This window comes from Lynx canadensis, chromosome A2, assembly GCF_007474595.2.
Source record: "Lynx canadensis isolate LIC74 chromosome A2, mLynCan4.pri.v2, whole genome shotgun sequence".
Taxonomy (NCBI): domain Eukaryota; kingdom Metazoa; phylum Chordata; class Mammalia; order Carnivora; family Felidae; genus Lynx; species Lynx canadensis.
Window position 1 is genome coordinate 9595972 of NC_044304.2, and position 20154 is coordinate 9616125.

The window sequence follows — 20154 nt, forward strand, 5'->3', positions numbered from 1 at the left end:
TCAGCCTTCATCTGGCTAATTAGCCCTTCAAGATCTGAGCCAAATTCATAAAATCACTGATACTTATCTGGGCCTATGGCTGCCTAAGATAAAGTGCCACATTTCCCAGCCTCCCTTGCAGCTGGGTACAACCATATGACTGTGTAAACAGAGGTGGTATGTGCCACTTTGAGGAAAAAGGAGTGCGTTTCTCCTCCCTACTGTTGGAATGTGGATGTGATGGCTGGAACTCCATCAGCCATCTTGGGCCATGACGTCAAGACCACTATTCTTGAATGGTGGAGGGACAAGATAGAAGCAACCTGGGTGTCACATACAATGGAAGGCCATCCCTGCAATGATGAGTGTTTTGATCACCTCCTACCCACCCTGTTGGTGAAGGAGGGGTCTGCTCTAAATGATACAAGATAGCCACGCACGTGACAGCCAACCCTGGATAGAAAAAACTGGTGTTGGTTTATTATGCACATATAATCACAGCCTGGAGGAGGGCAGGACACGGCATGCCACGTGGGGAGCCACATGGGGGTGGCGCACGTGGGAGCCAAGTCAAGAAACAGGGTCAAAACAACTAGAATAGTCACCAAATTCGCGATTAAAATTAGCATAGTTATTTAAGTTGTGGCCTCCAAAGTTTAGAATGAAAATTGCTTATTCATAACACAACATGCTCAAATTAGTGCAAATTTTGCAAGTAATCACCAAGAAGCTGGGATACATTTTTTTTTTTAAGTTTATTTGTTTTTGAGAGAGAGAGAGGCAGAGACAGAGTGCGAGCAGGGGAGGGGCCGAGAGAGAGAGGGAGACACAGAATCCGAAGCATGTTCCAGGCTCCACGCTGTCAGCACAGAGCCCGACGCGGGACTCGAACTCACCAACTGAGAGATCATGACCTGAGCCGAAGTCAGACGCTTAACTGGCTGAGCCACCCAGGCGCCCCTGGGATAAATTTTTTAATAAAGAAAAAAATGAAAAAGCAGGCGCTGTGGCAGGCAGGCTTTGTAGTGACAAAAGGGGGAGGTGACCTCTGGTTCCCATGAGGGGGTGTGATTGGCATGTTTGGATGATTTCTCAGGCTGCCAGGCAGGTGACCCATTAGGCGGAGGACCCGATGGGGTGCAGGTGGTCTGGCTGATAGAGGAGGTAGCTGGGTGGGGAGCCTCTCCCTCCGGATGGAGGACATGTCTGACAAAAGCAGGGAGACTCCTGGTTGGGCCTTCGGGGCCCTGTGAGGCTCAGAGATAGGAGAGGAGCCACGGCGTCTCAGGCTTTTCAAGACCCCGGCTCCAGCGGTCTCGAACGCGACGGAGAAACAGATGTCTCTCTTGGGTAGGCCACTGTTTCCCTTTTCCTCTCCTTCAAAAAAACAACATACTCTAAATCCTAATGGGGGCGCCTGGGTAGCTCAGTCGGTTAAGCCTCCTACTCTCGGTTTCAGCTCAGGTCTCGATCTCGTGGTTCGTGGATTCGAGCCCCATGTCGGGCTCCACACTGGTGGTGCAGAGCCTGTTTGGGATTCTCTGTCTCTCTCTCTCTCTCTCTCTCCTCCCTCTCACTGCCCCTTCCCTGCTCTCTCTCTCTCTTTTGAAAAATAAAATAAATAAAATCCTTAAAAAAATAAGTCCTAACGGATACGGAGGCTATCTACAGAATGAGAGTCGCAGCCAAGGTGTGGATGGCATTGGCCGAAGAGGAAGCATAAAATGGAAAGGGAGGGGCGCCTGGGTGGCTCGGTTGGTTGAGCGTCCAGCTTTGGCTCTGGTCATTATCTCAAGGTTCGTGAGTTTGAGCCCCACGTCGGGCTCTCTGCTGTCAGCATAGAGCCCTCGTCGAATCCTCTGTCCCTCCCCACCTCTCTGCCCCTCCCCTGCTCACACACTCCCTCTCTCTCTCTCTCTCTCAAAAATGAATAAACATTTTTTAAAAAGGAAAGAAAACGAGCAGGGAGACCCAAGGGACACTGCTGAGAAAAGCTTGATGGCCGAGGGGTGGGCAGAAGACAGCCAGCAAAGATCACGGAGAAGGAGGGTCCGGAAGAGAGGACGAACCTGGAAGTATCTGGTAAAACCGAAAATGTGCCTGTCGTGTACTTGTGATGGTTAACCGTACAGGTCCAGTGAAAGGTTATACTATAAAGTGATTCTGGCCCATGGGCTGCGCAGATTAAACCTGATTTCTGGGTGCATCTGTGACAGTGTTCCCAGAAGAGATTAGCGCTTGAATCTGTGAACTCAGTGAAGTAGATTGCCCTCCCCCAAATGGATGGGCATTATCCAGTCCATGGAGGGGCTGAACGGAACAGAAAGCAGAGAAAGTGAGGCCAGGGGCGCAGGAGTGCTAGAAGACCGGGCTCCAAGGGTTCCCAACCACACCGGCTTCCGCTGCTCGCCGGCGACAAAATCCAAAGGCAGGGAAACCAGTGGTGATGAAACAGGAAAGGAATTTCTGTCAGTGAGGCCAACACCGGGAAGACAGCGGACGAGCTCTCGAAGACTGTCTCCCAAGTGCCAAAAATACTTCCAGGTCGGTATAAGGAAGATGGGGGGCAAAGGTGGGTGGGTGCATGCAGGTGAGCACTGAAGGTCAAATCGATCACGGCCTTGGCATCACTCTCGACTTAAAAAAACCAAAGTTTATTTATTGTTGAGAGAGAGAGCGGGGGAGGGGCAGAGAGAGAGGGGGACAGAGGAGAGAGAGCGGGGGAGGGGCAGAGAGAGAGGGGGACAGAGGAGAGAGAGCGGGGGAGGGGCAGAGAGAGAGGGGACAGAGGAGAGAGAGCGGGGGAGGGGCAGAGAGAGAGGGGGACAGAGGATCTGACATGGGCTCTGCGCTGACAGCAGAGAGCCTGACATAGGGCTTGAAGTCATGAACCGTGAGATCATGACCCGAAGCCAAATTCAGAGGCTTAACTGAGCCACCCAAGTGCCCCTAAATCTTTCTATAGATTAATAGGTGTAGATATAGGTATAGATAGAGCAATCAATACATAGAGATAGAATTCTATGTCTATAAATAGATTGAAAGAGGAAGATATATATATATAAAATGATATATACATATGTACATACAAAAGGATATATATATAAAGAATAAAGGATAAACATACACATGATAAGATAGATATAGATGATTTAGATATGGATATCTTACTGGTTCTGTTTCACATGTGCATATATAAAAAGATAGATATATATACACATATCTATCTATCTATATATAAAGAATATATATACATGATAAGATATATCACATACGGATACACATATATGTAGATACATTCGTTATTGGTTCAGTTTCCCGTGGGTATTAGATGGGCAGGCAAGATCATTCTGTGTAACAAGCAGCCCCAAGGGTCAGCGACTAACCCCAGAGTTGGTCATCCACACAATATGATCTCAACGGATCAGCAGGGTCACTCTGAGCCACACAGTCACTCAGGGATCCAGTCCACCAGAAGCCGCACCGTCTTGAACAGCAGCCCCCACAGTTGCTGGCTCTGTGGAAAAGAGAGGACTCCCAAGTCAGCTTTTCAGGGTTTCCACCCAGAAGTACCTTCTGCTTGCATTTCACTGGCCAGGATTAGTCACGTGGTCCTGCCTGACTGCAAGGGACAGAGAAGGTGGGGGTCGGGGTAGGGGCTTGGGGAGGAGCAAGGGGACTATTTGGAGTATTACTCTCTCTGCAACACCCAAGGACCAGAAATCTGCTCTGGAAAACCTCTTACACAGCCGGTAACAGATACATACAAGAGTTCCCTGTAGGCTCGTTTATTACAGTGAAAATTCTCTGCCGCGTGGGATCACACACGGCTGGTGATTTTAATTCACGTCACTTCCTCGGAGGGCCCCTCACCAGAACCCCCAATCAGAAGCAACATTTTTGTCTCTCTCTCTCTCCTCTTCCCTGCCTTACTTTTCTTCCTGGCATTTCTCACATCCTGACTTACATATCTGCCCACCGTCCACTGTCCTCCCCCACTGTGGAGGGGGGCACTTGGCCATAGTCACCTCTGTCCCTCTGCACCTAGAGCAATGTCAAATACAAACCAGGTGAGCGGTGAACATATGTCGTGTGAACAAGTGAAAAATAATCTCCTAAGAGGGGAATAAACAAACCTCCTAAGAGGGGAATAGAGAACCAAGGGCGCCTGGGTGGCTCAGTCTGACTTCGGCTCGGATCGTGATCTCGCAGTCTGTGGGTTCAAGCCCCATGTGGGGCTCTGTGCTGACAGCTTGGAGCCTGGAGCCTGCTTCGGATTCCGTGTCTCCCTCTCTCTCTCTCTCTCCCTCCCTCAAAAATAAATAAACATTAAAAAAAAATAGAGAATCAGATCTAGGACACACAAGGGACTCACTCTATATACGTAACGTATCAGCTTCCTGGAATGGTCGTACCGATGCTCACAAACAAGGTAGCTTAGAACGGCAGGCATTTATTCATTTCAGAAGTCCAGATTATTTATTTGGACCTGTGGAGAGAGCCTGGAAGTCCCAAGTCAAGGTGTTGGCAGAGCTGTTCCTTCTGGAGGCTCCTTCCTTGTAGCTCTTCCAGCTTCTGGTGGTTGCTGGCAATCTTTGACGTTCTTGGGCCTGTGGCTGTGTCAGGACCATCTCTGCCTCGGTTTCCATGTGGACTTTTCCTCCACGAGAGTGTCTGCGTTCCTCCTCCTCTCTTTTATAAGGACACTGGCCGTGGGCTTTAGGGCCCAGCTGGTTAATCCAGGATAATCTCATTTCAAGATCTTTTACTTAATTACGTCTTTTTTCCCCCCCCCAAATAAGGTCATATTTCCATGTTCTGAGGGTTAGGACACCAGGATACCCTTTTGTGGGTCACTGTTCAAACCATTACATGGATTAGTGTGGGTAGGGCTAATCTCGTGAGGAGAAAAAGGGTACAGAGCGAGGCTGACAGTTTTGATCATTTTCATAAAGTGAAAAAGATATTGGGGCGCCTAGGTGGCTCGGTCAGTGAAGTGTCTGAACATTTTTTTTTTTTTTAGAAACTGAGATATAATTGAGATACAACGTGAGTTTTAGGTGCACAGTACTTCATTTTATTACGTGAGTTTATTACTCATTTATTTATCACGTGTTGATACACTTTTATTCGTTTCCCACTTTGGGCGATTAACAAATAACACGACCACGACCAGTCCTGAGCGAGTCTTTGAGGACACATGTCTTTTTTAAAAGTTCTCTTGGGGCGCCTGGGTGGCGCAGTCGGTTAAGCGTCCGACTTCAGCCAGGTCACGATCTCGCAGTCCGGGAGTTCGAGCCCCGCGTCAGGCTCTGGGCTGATGGCTCGGAGCCTGGAGCCTGTTTCCGATTCTGTGTCTCCCTCTCTCTCTGCCCCTCCCCCGTTCATGCTCTGTCTCTCTCTGTCCCAAAAATAAATAAAAAACGTTGAAAAAAAAAATTTAAAAGTTCTCTTGGGTAGGGGTGCCTGGCCGGTTCAGTCGGTGGAGCGTGTGACTCTTGATCTCGGGGTTGTGGGCTTGAGCCCCACGTTGCCTGTGGAGATTATGTAAAAAAAAAAAATAAAATCTAAAAAAAAAAAAAAAAAAGACGTTCTCGGGTGAATACATCGGAGTGAAATGCGCTGAATCACACAGTAAGTGCACATTTCACTTTTTATGAGACTGCCAAACTGCCTTCCAACGTGGTTGTGTCGTTTTGCACCCCCACTGGCGGCTGTGAGAGTTAGGGTTCCTCCAAGTCCTTGTCAACACTTGTGGTCAGTCTTTAATTTTAGCCATTTTGGTGGGTATGTCCTGCTATATTATTGTGACTCTATTTGTATTTCTTTGACGACTAACAATGTTGAACATCTTTTCACGTGCTCACGGCCCATTCTATGTCTCCTCCATGTTGAATTTAAGACTGTATAAAGGTAATGCCTATTTAAAATAAGTGAGGGGGCGCCCGGGGGGCTCAGTCAGTTAAGCGTCTGACTTCGGCTCAGGTTATGATCTCATGGTTTGTGGGTTCAAGCCTCGTGTCAAGTTCTGTGCTGACTGTGTGGAGTCTGCTTGAGATTCTCTCTCTCCCTCTCTCTCTGCACCTCCCCACCTTACACATGGGCAATCTCTCTCCCTCTCGAAATAAATAAACTTGAAAAAAAAGGAGGGGCACCTGGGTGGGTCAGTCACTTAAGCGTCCGACTTGGGCTCAGGTCAGGATCTCACAGTTCGTGAGTTCGAGCCCCACGTCGGGCTCTGTACTGTCAGCTCAGAGCCTGGAACCTGCTTTGGATTCTGTGTCCCCCTCTCTCTGCCCCTTGCCTGTTCACACTATGTCTCTGTCTCTCTCTCAAAAGTGAATAAACATTTTTAAAAACGTCAATGATAACACCCATTAGGATGGTTTCTATCAAAAAAAAAAAAAAAAAAAAAAAAAAGGATAACCAGGGCAGTCGGGTGGCTCAGTCGGTTAAGTGTCAGACTCTTGGTTTCAGCTCAGGTCATGATCTCGCAGTTTGTGAGTTTGGGCCTGCATGGAGCTCTGCACTGACAACGCGGAGCCTGCTTGAGATTCTTTGTCTCCCTCTCTCTGACCCTCCCTGCTTGCTCTCTATCTCTTTCTCTCAAAATAAATAAATACTTTTTTAAAAAACCCAGAAGATAACAAATATTGGCAAGGATGTAGAATAACTGAAACCTACTTTTTTTTTTTTAACATTTTTATTTATTTCTGAGAGACAGAGACAGAACGTGAGCGGGGGAGGGGCAGAGAGCGAGAGGGAGACACAGAATCTGAAGCAGGCTCCAGGCTCCGAGCTGTCAGCACAGAGCCGGACGCGGGGCTCAAACCCACGAACCACGAGATCATGGCCTGAGCCGAGATCAGAGGCCCAAACAACTGAGCCACCCAGGCGCCCCTGAAACCTACTTCTTATCTCTACCCCGATACCCAGTCCTTGAACATGACCCATGGGCCCCGAATACAGCCGCTTTTCTCCGTCTTCACTGCTATTACTCGAATCCGAGCCACCATAACCTCTCCCTCTGGCCTCCCTGAGGCCATTCTTGCCCCACCACCCCTCTTCCCCTCAACATCCTCCACACGGAAGCCAAATGAACTTTTGAAGAGTCTTCTCTTCAGAAACCTTGGTATTTTGAAATAATTTTCAATTTACAGAAGATTTGTGCTATGGACTAAATGTTTGTGCCTTGCCTAAAGGCATATGTTGAAATCCAGCCCCGATGGGATGGTACTGGAAGGTGGGACCTTTGGGGGTGGTTATGTCATGAGGATGGAGACTTCATGAATGGGATTAGCGCCCTATAAAGGAGCCAGTGCTCGTGTGCCTTTGCTCTCTCCTCTTTCTCGCTGTTTCTCTCAGTCATGGGAGGATATAGCAAGGATGTACAATCCAGGATTGGCTATGCCAGTGCCTTGATCTTAGACTTCCCAGCCTCCAGAACTATGGGAAATCAAATTTGGTTGTAAATCCACCCAGTGTACAGCATTTTTAATATGGCAGCTCAGTGAGTTAAGACAATTTGCAAAGGAGGCACAGAAAGTTCTTGTCTACCCATTACCCACTGGCCCGAATGGGAACATCTTGCATAACCACGGTACAGTTGTCACAACTAAGAGGTTAGCTAACTTTGGCACAAGACTGTTCACTAAACTACAGGCTTAATATGAGTGACACCAGTTGTCTCTCTGATGTCCTTTTCTGGTCCAGGGTCCCATCCAGGACACCACATTTCATTTATTTATCACGTCTCCTAAGACTTCTCTAAGTCGTGCCAGTTTCTTGGTCAGGCTTTGTTTCTCGTGATCCTGACGTTTTTGAAGTATCCTAGTCAGGTCTTTGTAGACTCTCCCTCGAGTTGGGACAAACATCTGATGGTTTCTCACGACTAGATTGAGTTTGGGGGTTTAAGTGACGATATTGAGGAGGTGATGTGTCCTCCTCATCACATCATATCAAGGGTCCGGGCACATGACTCATCGCTATGATGACAATGTTGATTACCTGGTTGAGGTAATGTCTGCCAGATTTCTCCACTGTCAAGTTCGTTGCTTCCCTTCCCATGACTTTATTCCTTAGAAGCAAGTCACTAAATCCAGCCCGCACCCAACAAGGTGGAGAATTAAGCTCCACCTCCCGGAAGGAGGCATATCAAACAATCTGTGGACATATATTTAAAAAAAACCCAGTAGTTAATAAATATTTTGGGAGAGATACTTTTAGGGTAGGTGTTTCTCCTTCCAGTTTCATCCACAAATTTTAGCACTCATTGGTAGATCTCGCCTGCTGCAAATTGTAATTGTGGTGTTTGCCTGATGATAATTTCCTATTTCCCTCATTCTTTCTACACTTATTAATTGAACATCTATTAATTGAACATCTTCTATATGGAAGAGTGGTCTCTTCCCCCCACCCCCCGCCCATTTTTTATTCAATCATTTATTTACACCAGTATGAACTCATGGGTATTTATTTAATTCTTTGGATTACAATGATCATTTCTTTGTTTGTTTATTTATTAATTAAAGTAATCTCTCCGCCCAGTGTGGGATTTGAACTCAAGACCTGGAGATCAGAAGTCGGATGCTCTACCCACTGAGACAGCCAGGTGCTCGCTCCAGGGATCATAATGATCTTTTAAATCTCATATCAGATTCCATCATCTTCTACTAAAAACCTTCCAGAGGCTCCACTTTATGCTTAAGAGTAAAATCCAACTATCTTGCTCACCCGACACTCCCTGCCCACTTCCTGGTCCTTGTCTGTTTGACTTACTTACTTTCTTCCTTGCTTATTCCTGCTTTGGCCCAACTGGACTTTTTGGGGTCTTTCAGTCATGTCACCCTCATCCCTCTGAAGGCTTTGTCTTTATTGGAATATTCCTCCTCCTCACCTGCATGGGGACCTCTCTCTAGCTGGCCTGAGCAGTCTTCTTCCTTCTCTTTGACTTCTAATCCCACCTGGAATTAGGTAACTGAAATCTATTTCTTTGTTTATCATCTGTCTTGTTCACTGCTGTACCCCTAGAACCTAGAACATAGTAGGTGCTCAAGAAATATTTGCTGCATAAATGAATGCACGGAATGCATTCATGAGGCTGGGAGAGTACAAAGAGCAAGATCCATTCACTCCCTCTCTGATTACAGCCATAATTGAGGCATATGCGTGCCAGGTACTCAGGAGCACTACACGGTAAGCCTCAGTTTCACCCTGTGTGAAATGGACGCAATAAAAGGACCTATCTAGGGGCGCCTGGGTGGCTCAGTCAGTTGAGCGTTTCACTTCAGCTCAGGTCATGATCTTGCTCACGGGTTTGAACCCTGAGTCAGGCTCTGTGCTGATGGCTCAGAGCCTGGAGCCTGCTCCGGATTCTGTGTCTCCCTCTCTCTCTGCCCTTCCCCCTGCTCACGTCCTGTCTTTTTCTCACAAAATTAAAAAAAAAAAAAAAATTAAAAAAAATCTTTTTAAATAGGACCTATCTACAAAACTGTTGCGAAGATTAGATGAGCTAACACATATGAAAATGATACTCAGCAGGCATTCAACAATTATTAGTATTGTTATCTGTAAAATGGGCACAACAGCGACTTACTACATAGAATTGTTTGTAAGCTCAGAACCGTGTCTTGCACATGTGAAGTGCTATATAAGCGATAGATTCTATCATTATCGTCATCGTCATCCCACCAGGCCGTCCCTACTTTCAACGAAAGATGTTTTTAATCGAATCTCTTTTTTTTTTTTTTTTTTTTTTTTTTTTTTTGCAAATCCCTTTCTTCGGCCTGCCCTGGTGGTCTCAGGACACTGTCAGGCCTCTGCACCTCCGTAGAGAGCGCCGACATCACTAGGCTGGGGACTCTGGCCCTTGTGGACCACAGACTCCCATCGCCCCGCCCACAGGCCTGGACCGCCCGCGGTCTCCATGGAAACCCACTAGCCGCAGGGGGGCGTGACGCCGCCGAGACGGATAGGGGCCTTCGCCTATCCGGTCAAAGTCATTTCGGCAAGGGGCGCAAATGGGGCCTCTGATGGGTGCGTCCTTGCGGAAAGGCGGGGATACGGCGGCGGACCACGGGGGTTGTGCCGTTTCTACCAATCAAGTGCCGAGATCGCTTTGATGGACAGGCGTAGCGGGAAGAGGCCCCAAGTGCGGGCTTTCACCCAACAGACTGGCCGCAATGCCGAGAAAGGGCCAATGAGGAGGAGGCGGGGGTGGGACGAAAAGGCCGGTTGCTCCGGAAGTGGAGGGAGGGGGTGAAAATGGCGCCCAGCTCGAAATCGGAGCGGAACAGCGGGGCCGGGAGCGGCGGCGGCGGCCCCGGGGGCGCCGGGGGGAAGCGGGCAGCGGGGCGGCGGCGGGAGCACGTCCTCAAGCAGCTGGAGCGGGTCAAGGTGAGGCCTGGAGTCTGGGGAGAGCTCGCTGGAGGGTGGGGAAAAGGGACGAGGGAGGCGGAGGGAGGGAGGGAGGGAGTTCGCGGGGTGAGGGGTTGGGGGCGGAGCCCCGGGGGAGGGGGCTCAGAGGAAGGGGGCTGGGCGGGGCCCAGGAGAGCGGACTTGGACGGAGGGGGCTGGGACGGGGGCTTGGATGGAGTGGGCTGGGGGCGGGGTCCGCGGTAGGGGGCTTGGATGGAAGAGCTGCTGGAGGTGGCCGGGAAAGAGCTTGGGTGGAGGGGGGTCGCTAGAGGAATAAGGAGAAAGGGGGCGATCCAGGGTCAGACTCGTTTTTCAAAACCCTGCTCCCATGGCCCCTCCGTTATGGAGCCTTTCCGCCCCCTTGGCAGAACCCCTGCTACCGGCTTTGGGCTTCCTCTGCCTGGTGTTCCTCTCTCTGTCCCGGCTCTGACCACACGGGAGCTGGGAGTTCCTGTACCTGTGTCTGCCTCCCCCATCGAATGGGAGGGATCTTCCTGGAGAAAGCCTGGTCTTCTCCCTCAGACTGGGAGCTTCCTGAGCAGGGCTCTGTCTTCTCCATCAGACTGTAAACTTATAATGTGTCCGCGTATCTATCTCCCATCAGTCTGGGAGCTCCGGGAGGGCAGACATGTGAATCTGCTGTGAGGTCAGCAGCAACCTGGGCAGAACTGTTTCCCTGTGGGTAGCGAGAGTGCCTTCTCCATTAGGTTGGGAACTCTGTGAGGGCAGGGCTGTGTCTCCTCCTTTTGACGAGTTCCTTGGGCAGGGATAGCCGCCACCCTCAGCCTGGTTGCTCCCTGGGTTGGTCTGTGGCTCCACCCTTAGCTTGGAAGCTCCCTGGACTGGGATTGTGTCTCCCGTCAGCCTGGGCCTCCCCAACAGGGCTGTTCCATCAGACGGGGATCTTCTTGAAGAGTGTGCCAGAGAGCTCCCCAGATAGGGGTGTTTCCCATCAGACTGTAACCTCTTGAGGGCAAGGCCAAGTATCTCACTCAGATTGGGCTGTAGGACCCGGGTGCTCTGATCCCCTAGCACTCAGCTTGTGCCTGCCTGTCCCCCCCCCCCCCCAAATTCTTCCTTGAAGTTTTTGGGATGAGGGAGTCGGTTGGAAGGCGGCTAGGTTAATTGAGAAGGGGGAATTGGGCAGAAATTGGAAGGTCACTGGTCAGCCCCACCCTTCTGCTGCCTCACCTGTCCCTGAGGCCAGGGCTGTCCCAAAGGCCCTGAGTACACTGTGTGTAGGCTAGTGGGTGAGGAATAAGTGAGTGCGGTTGGTCAAGCCTCTTTAGTGGTGGAGGACACCCACCGGAAACAGCCTTTAGGAAGGCAGCCAGTGTGGCCCCGTGTGACCAAGGTTGACTGGGGAACCTTCCTGGAGGAGGTGATGCCAGTGCTGGTCCTCAGGACCTGGGTGCTTGGGCAAGAGGGGCTCTGAGACTGAAGAGGTGTGAGGCTGGGAGGGTGGCATGGGTCCCTCGTGGAGAGTGAGGCTCAAATGAGGCCCAGCTGAGCCATCTTCCCTAGCTATTCCCACCTTCCGGAGCTCGGACCCCTCTTGACCGTCATACTTGGGGGGGGGGGGGGCTATGTGTCTGGGCGAGGACTTGGGGGTGCTACTCTGCTTTCGGTGAGGGGACTGGGGGCGATGGTGCCTTAAGAGCCAGGGCCACCCCTTCCCCAGATCAGTGGGCAGCTCTCCCCTCGCCTCTTCCGGAAGCTGCCGCCCAGGGTCTGCGTCTCCCTCAAGAACATTGTGGACGAGGACTTTCTCTACGCAGGGTGAGGCTGCGTGAGGCTGGGCCGAGCAGGGGGGTGGCTGGGTGGGGTGGCAGGCTGGCCCTGACCTGGCCATTCTGCCCCCACCCCCCCCAGACACATCTTCCTGGGCTTTTCCAAGTGCGGCCGTTACGTTCTTTCCTACACCAGCAGCAGCGGGGATGACGACTTCTCCTTCTACATCTACCATCTGTACTGGTGGGAGTTCAACGTCCACAGCAAGCTCAAGCTGGTAGGGCTGGGCCCGATGCTGGGCTGTCCCTTCCAGCAGCAGGACCCGCAGATCACAGCACCCCTGAGCCCCAGTTTCCTTGTTTGTAAAGCAGAGAAATCGTACTCCTAAGGTCGTTGTCAGGACTTACCATGTGTGAGGTCAAGCCACACGAAATTGCCGTTTTTATAGTTGAAAGCGGGTAGACAGCAGCACCCTCGTGAGGTTCGGCTCCACATCTAGCCTGCGGAACACGGCGGGCTCAGGCCAGGGGGGAGCCGTTAGCTTTGCTACCCCATTCGCTTAACCCTGACTTTGACTCCTTGAACCCCCCCATTCCAGCAGGTGAGTGCCGTCAGACCAGCTGACCCGTGAGCCCAGGGAGGTGGACAGGTTTCAGGGTGGAGCCGGCTTGGAACCGATGTGTCTAGCAGGGTCCCCTTTTGTGAGGCAGGGCTTCTGTCAGCTTCCTCCCTGCTGGGCCAGGGCCCTGCTTCCCCTAGTTGTGAGGGTAGCTTCCCCTGCCCGTCCTCAGGAAGGCAGAGGCTACGGTACAGGGGCTGCTTAGACTCCCTGGCTGGAGTCACACACACCCCCACCCCCACCCCCACCCCCAGAAAGGGCGCTCCTGCCAGCTCAGCCCCAGCTCGGATTCCAGGCCAGCGTCGTGCAGCCTCGGGCCCCCTCTCCCCCCACCCTACCTGCTCTGGCTCCATACCGACCCCGACCATGCTGCTCAGGTCCGGCAGGTGCGGCTCTTCCAGGATGAGGAGATCTACAGCGACCTGTACCTGACCGTGTGCGAGTGGCCCAGCGATGCCTCTAAGGTCATCGTCTTCGGCTTCAAGTAAGACCCGGGGACAGGGAAGGCCCGGCGAGGGTGGTGCGTGGGCCAGGCCGCTGAAGGTGTGCCGGCCCCCAGCACCCGCTCGGCCAATGGGATGCTCATGAACATGATGATGATGAGTGACGAGAACCACCGAGACATCTACATCAGCACCGTGGCGGTGCCGTCGCCGGGCCGCTGCGCCGCCTGCCGGGAAGCCAGCCGGGCCCACCCGGGTGAGCGGGCCGGGGGCCTCGGGGTGCGGGCTGCCCCCCCCCCCCCCCGCCCCGCCCCGCCCCGAGGCCGGGAGTGAGCCTGGGTGGCTTGTGTTGCTGCAGGCGACCCCAGCGCGCAGTGCCTGCGGCACGGCTTCATGCTGCACACCAAGTACCAGGTGGTCTACCCCTTCCCCACCTTCCAGCCCGCCTTCCAGCTCAAGAAGGACCAGGTGGTGCTGCTCAACACCAGCTACTCTCTGGTGGCCTGTGCGGTCTCGGTCCACTCGGCAGGTAGGCCCCCGGGCCCGACGATGGGCCGAGCACGGGCTGTAAGCCTCAGAGCCTGTGACCTGCCGACTCCGCCCAGCGGCCCTCCGAGGGTGGTCCTGTCACTGCCCCCCACGGCAGATGAGGAGGCCGGGGTACGCAGAGGTGGAGTCCCTTGTCCAGGGCCACACGGCTGGACAGCAGGAGTACGGGATCCGAAGCTAGCCTTGCTCCTCCCCGGCACCGTCCACTAGAACTTTCCGTAGGGGTGTGATGGTCTATATCTGCCGTGTCCGCTCCAGCCGCCACTGGTAGCCACTTGGAAGCGGCTGAGTGACCCAAGAACTGACTTTTAAATTTTATTTGATTTTAGTTGAGCTCAAGTAGCCCCATGTGGCCACAGCTACCATGCTGGACAGTGCAGTGCCCTTTTCGAGCAGAAACGGTCACTTAAAATTTCAGTTGGTAGACAGAAGGCCATCTTATGTCTTCGGGAATAGGAAAAACGCCAGTGAAAGTCACAAGGTGATGTCCCTTGTAGCTAATGTTAAGAGTAGCTAATGTTAAGCTGGTTGATGTTACCACTGGCGGCGATGGGGGACCCTGGGGCCTCACCTGCACCCTCAGGGCCACAGGGCAACAATGTGACCGCAGCCCGGCCTGAGCCCGGGCACGTCCAAGGCTTTGGTGGTAGGGGCTACCTGGCGTCCGTCCCTGGGGATCGGGGAGGTAGGACAAGGCAGTGATTCCCTTGGATCGGCAGTCCACTGAGCGCCCCAGCACGCGTGTCTGTGGAGCATGCCTTGAAGACACATCCAAACGCAAAAGAAACCAAGGAGATCTGTCACCAGTCAATGACACCACTTACGTCCCGATTTCCTAAGAATGGAGTCAATAAGAAGACACCCACTAAGTACATTAAAACGGTTGTCCCTGGGAGAGGGAGTGGAGTGGATATAAAAAAAGGATTAAATGTATACAATTAAGCCACAAACCAGCAAGGGCCAGGATGTCCTGTCCCCAGGCCCGTGCAGGGGCCTCCTTCCCTGGCTGCTTGTGCCACTGTGGGCAGGGCCCTCTCCAGAACCCAGGCCTGGTTGAGGCCGATACCTGCCCCCGGTACTTGTGGCTATGGGTCCCTGTAGGAAGGGTCACATGGGACAGGATTCAGCTTTGTGCACACTGGGGTGAGGGGGACATCGTCACCCGTGTCTAACACCTCGCCATAGGACAGTGTTTACACAAAGGGGGAGTTTTGACTTGGCCGTCGTCCACTCTGGTGGACAGGAGTGCCTTGGTTCGCATTGTCATGCAGCGTGCCCTTGGACAAGTTTCCCTCTGAGCCTCGTTCCCCAGTCTCTGAACTGGGAGGACACAGCCCCCGCCCTCTCAGTGTTGATTGTGGGGGGGGTCCTCTGGAGGTGGTGCAGGCAGGGCCCAGGGCTCAGCTACAGTGCTCCTCCCTGAACACACTGGGGTTGTCTGTGGCGAGCCCACATTCCTGATGGTGCCCATAGATGGTGCCCAAGTCAGTCAGGCTCCCGTTGGGGAGGATGGAGGGCTATGGAGTAAGTTTTCAGACTTTGGTGATTTTTAGCTTTTGTCACTGTAAACCGTGAACTCTCCAAGGGCAGGGATTTTTGTGTCTCGTTCCCTCGCGTCCTCAGTGTGGCATCTGGTAGATGCTCAGAAAAAATAAAGCTTGAAGGTATTGTTTATGCACGTGTTTGCACGCGCATGTAAGGCCTTTTCCCCTTCTGAGTGTTTTCAACTGATCTTTCAGCATGGGGAAGTCTTCTAGAAGGGTGTCCCCAAGGTGGATTTCTAAGAACCACCCGCCCCACCCCCCACCGCCCTGCCCCCGGGCAATGAGGGAGGTCTGCAGTGCCCTAGATTTGAACTTGTTTATTGACATCCCCCCCCCCCCTTCACTGTTTTCGTTTCAGGCGAGAACAACTTCTGCCAAATCCTGTATGACCACACCACCTCCCCTCCGGCCCCTCCCAGCCCCCCTGGGCCTCAGAGCCCTGAGGTGCCCCCCACCCTCCCCAGTCCCTGTCCCGAAACAGCCCCCGCCCGGGTCCCTGGGGCCCCTGAGCCCTCGCCCGCCATCGCCAAAGCCAAGGAGTTTGTGGCCGACATCTTCCGCAGGGCCAGAGAGGCCAAGGGCGGGACCTCGGAGGAAGCCCGGCTGCCCCCCTGCCCGGGGCCCTCGGGCAGTCGCTGCCGCCCGCCCTCAGAGCCCCTGGCCCCATGTGGGGAGGTGGTACCCCGAGACAGCCCCCCTGCGGCGGAGGCACCAGCCCCTGAGCCCGGCTACGTCAACTACACCAAGCTGTATTACGTGCTGGGGTCCAGCGAAGGGACCGAAGCGGAGGATGGTGAGCTGGGAACCCACCCGGTGGGCAGGGCCCCAGGCATGGGAGGCCAGCCAGGCCTCCCACCACCCCTACCCCCACTTCCTGCCCCCTCAGAGTTCGAGGATGACAAGATCTCCTTGCCCTTTGTGGTGACTGATCTCCGTGGCCGCAATCTGCGGCCCATGAGGGAGCGGGCTGCCGTCCAGGTTGGTGCCAGTGGGGGGGCAGGCCTAGGGGCAGCCCCTGGGGAGCCTGCTGGGGTGACAGCTGATGCAGTCTTGCCCTCCGCCCGCTGCCCACAGGGTCAGTACCTGACGGTGGAGCAGCTCACGCTGGACTTCGAATATGTCATCAATGAGGTCATCCGCCATGATGCCACCTGGGCCCACCAGTTTTGTTCCTTCAGTGACTATGACATTGTCATCCTCGAGGTGGGCCCAGGGAGGGAATGGGGTGGGGAGGGGTGCCCAGGGCCTCCCTGTTCTGGGCATCACCCTCAATAACTGTCACTGTCCCGCTGCCTGCCCCCCTCCCCCGCGCCCCTGCCCCCCAGGTCTGCCCGGAAACCAATCAAGTCCTCATCAACATCGGCCTGCTGCTCCTGGCGTTCCCGTCCCCCACTGAGGAGGGCCAGCTCCGGTGAGTGAGCGGGACGCCCCTTGCCCCCGCCCAGCAGCGGGCCACGCTTGGATACTTCAGGGGAGTGGGCGAGTGGGGATGTGAGAAGACTTCCCCTGCCCCCCAAATTCCATTACTGTTCCAAAGACAGAAGCCCCCCAGGGTTGCCTGGGTCCCAGCTGAGGGACCCGTTGGTCCCGTCCCTTTCTCCTTTGCTCCTCATCCGCTGCAGACCAAAGACCTATCACACCAGCCTCAAAGTGGCATGGGACCTCAACACAGGCATCTTCGTGACAGTCAGTGTAGGCGACCTGACCGAGGTCAAGGGGCAGACCAGGTGAGGTGGGACTGGGGCCAGGGCCGGGGTGGGGGGGGCCTGGGACGGGGGTGGGCGGCCTGGGTGATGAGAGCCCTCACCCCCTTGCCCTCAGCGGCAGTGTCTGGAGCTCATACCGCAAGAGCTGCGTGGACATGGTCATGAAGTGGCTGGTGCCTGAGAGCAGCGGCCGCTACGTCAATAGGATGACCAACGAGGCGCTGCACAAAGGTGGGCCCCGCGACCCGATGGCGGTCAGGACTGAGGTCCTTACCCTGGTGCCATGCCAGGCCTGGAGCGGGTGCTGATTCCTAAGTGTTCCTGAGTGGAGGAGTCCGCTGGCTGTGCCACTGGACACGGTGGAATGGGGGTGAGGGGAGGAGGGCAGGAGGCCCAGCGAGGCGAGGGGCCGGCTCGGAGAGGACCCGGCAGGCGTGGCGCCTGGGGAACCGCGGCCAGTCCTGCGTTCAGCAGAGCTTTGCTGGGTGGCTGCAGGCCTCACTGCCTTCTGGAACCTTGTGTGGCCCAAATCAAGTCGGGGAAAGAGGCAGACCCCTCCCACAGCCTGGGCCCGCAGAGACTCCACGGCTCCCTTCTGCCCCTTCCCTGCAGGGTGCTCGCTGAAGGTTCTGGCAGACAGTGAGAGGTACACGTGGATTGTGCTGTGAGGGCCCGGCCGCTCTGGACACTGACTCCAACTACCTCCGCGGCCTGGGAGCTGGCCGCCTTCCCGGCAGCCTCTCCCCGGCTGGCCGGCCGACCGGTGACCGACTGACGACCGGCACTAGTGTTAGGCTGCGGGGAAGGGGGCTGGGTGGGGCAGCCCCTGGTGGCCTGAGAGTCTGGACGCTTCTTATTTATGCCTATTTAAGTTGGGAAGGGGCAGAGGGAGGGAGCCCCCTGCCCCACCAGCCTCAAGCGCCCACCTTCACCCCGCGCTGGGCACAGGCCCTTGCTCTTTGCGCGTCCGCCCCTTTCCTTGGCTACAGGTGTGGACGTTGCCCCCCGGGGAGGCCGAATGGACCCCTTTCCCCTGCCCTGCCCGTCCCAGCCTCCCCCACCTGAGGTGGCAGACCTCGTGGCCATCCCCTCCCCCTGCCCGTCATTCCTCTTCATGTAATAAATGTTTTATTTCTGAGCCTCACTGAATTCCCTTTACTGCCGCTCAGGGCCCAGTTGGAGCCCCCAGCCCCGAGGCCCCTCGAGTCAGCAGTAGCCAAATATCACAGCGGAATTTATTGTGTTTTAAGAAAGACTACAAAAAGGTAGAAAACAGCTCGGCACACTAGACTACCACACGCGTGGACACTTTCACGGCCAGGAGAGGGGAGGCCCCGAGGGCGGGGTGGGGGGGGACGGGGTGGGGATGGGCCACCCCAAAAGCTGTAGCACGCGGAGCACACAAAATAGTGATTTTTATACAATAGGTTCAGGTTCTTCTTTTTTTTCCTTTTTTTTTTTTTTTTTTTTGCTTTTTGCCATAAACATCTATCTCACAGGTTGAAGACACTGAGAAAACCGGAACAGATAAGGCCATGATGGTTGGAAAAAAACCAACAAGTTACCAACTCCGCTCAGGCGGCTCACAAAAATCGCACAATAGTCGTGTGGGGGGCGGGGCGCACTGCACGGAGGAGAAGCACAGTCTCCTGGGAGAGGAGGAGCGCGGAGGTTCCATTACAAACCAGAGGCGGGCGGCCTGGGACACTGGGGTCTTGGATCTGAGGGAGTGGAGCCCCCAGCCTGGGCCGGGACGGGCGCGGGCACTTCTGGACCCCACTGCCGGCAGCAGGCCCCTCGGGGCTCCCACGCCCAGCCCCGCCTGCTGCTCTTTGGAAGCTGGAGGCGGCATCCCCCGGCCACCCTACCCCCGACCAGGCCAGGCAGTGCCCCCCTCTAGGGCTGCGGGGCAAGGGAGGGCCCAGCTCTGGAGAAGATGCGACACCCACGGCTTTAATTGCACTTATACCAAGGAGTGGGGAGCGGTGGGGTTGCTGGGGGAGGGGTCCCGGGGCTGCTGCTGACATTGGGGGTCCCCAGGTGACGCCCACCTGTGCCCACCTGGGGCTCAGGGTTGGGCCCAGGACAGACTGTGCAAAGCCAGCGAGCTGAATAAGTTAACGGTTCCACAGGGGAGGGGGGCCTGCCTGCCTGCCCCCTGGGATGGGAGAGGGAGATGCTGAGGCCTTGGAGGCCAAGGAGCCAAGCTGGCTGTCCCACGGGGCACCTGGGCACGGAGGCGGGTTCCTTAAGGCACGTCTTTTGTGTCAGTTTGCAGCTGCGGCTCCGCCCCGGCCCTGTGATTGGTGCCGGCCCCACTGGGGGCGGGGACCCCCTAGCCTTCCCTGTCTTGGAGGCCCCCATCCCGGCCCTGGCCGAGGCTGGAACGGTGACAGCGAAGCCACAGAAGCTGTGAGGGACCCTGGCGTGGATGGGCGGCGGGGGCGGGCGGGGCGGGGCGGGGGGAGGCCGCGGGCTTAGCTGGAGGGCAGCGCCTGCACGAAGAGGCCCCGTGTGTCTGTCCTTGCCAACTTGGCCGGCGGCTCCAGGGCGTCCGGGCCCAGCGCGGGTGACTCTCCGCCGGCCGCCAGTGAGATGTCCTGTGGCAGCTCGTCCTCGCTCTCCTCCTCCTCTTCCTCCTCCTCGTCTGGGGCACACAGAGCAGGCCCGGCTCAGCGTGTGGCGGCCGCACCCCCAGAGCACCGTGGGCACCTCCTCCGCCCCAATCCCCCTGGGTCGCCGCCCCTTGGACTCAGGCCCTGGGTAGGGACGCGCCCCGCCTACCTTTGTCCGGGTCAAGGGGGTTCAGCGAGGTGGTCAGGTTGGCGAACTGCAAGGAGGCAAGACAAGGGGTGAGGGTCCCGCCAAGGGGGGGGGGGGGGGCCGCCCGCGCCCTGGGCGCCCCGCCGCGCGCACCTCGCCCATGACGGCGATGGGGGTCTCGCCCTTGGCCTGGGCCACGCGGTGCTCGATCAGGTAGTACATGTACTCGTCGTAGAGCAGCCGGATGAGGTGGAAGGACCCAAAGCTGGCAGCGCTGCGCAGGGTCAGGTCCCGGATCACCATGGAGCTGTAGGCGGCGGCGGGAGAGGAGACCGTCAGGCCCGGCCCCGCCTCTCGCCCCCGTATAGTACCGCAAAGACCCCAAGCGCCGGCAAGCCCGGCGA

The 20154-nt window shown here is 55.3% G+C and overlaps 2 protein-coding genes across 13 annotated transcripts in view; one reads left to right on the plus strand and one right to left on the minus strand.

Moving 5' to 3' along the window:
* Positions 1–10206: 10206 nt before the first annotated feature.
* DCAF15 (DDB1 and CUL4 associated factor 15) lies at positions 10207–18131 on the plus strand. Its single transcript, XM_030302031.1, has 13 exons — positions 10207–10374; positions 12077–12174; positions 12268–12403; positions 13123–13229; positions 13305–13444; positions 13547–13717; positions 15640–16074; positions 16168–16259; positions 16356–16484; positions 16607–16692; positions 16904–17008; positions 17103–17218; positions 17600–18131. The coding sequence occupies exons 1-13, from the start codon at positions 10243–10245 to the stop codon at positions 17653–17655; spliced, it is 1803 nt and encodes a 600-aa protein (XP_030157891.1). The 5' UTR covers positions 10207–10242; the 3' UTR covers positions 17656–18131.
* A 79-nt stretch (positions 18132–18210) lies between these two features.
* RFX1 (regulatory factor X1) overlaps positions 18211–20154 on the minus strand; it is a 32055-nt gene continuing 30111 nt past the window's right edge. For all 12 annotated transcript variants that reach the window (XM_030301957.1, XM_030301936.1, XM_030301946.1 and 9 more), the window contains 3 exons: positions 19904–20057; positions 19772–19817; positions 18211–19634 (listed from right to left, as the gene is read on the minus strand). In XM_030301957.1, the coding sequence (XP_030157817.1) occupies positions 19465–19634; positions 19772–19817; positions 19904–20057 (370 nt within the window). In that variant the 3' untranslated portion in view covers positions 18211–19464. The remainder of the gene's footprint in view (positions 19635–19771; positions 19818–19903; positions 20058–20154) is intronic.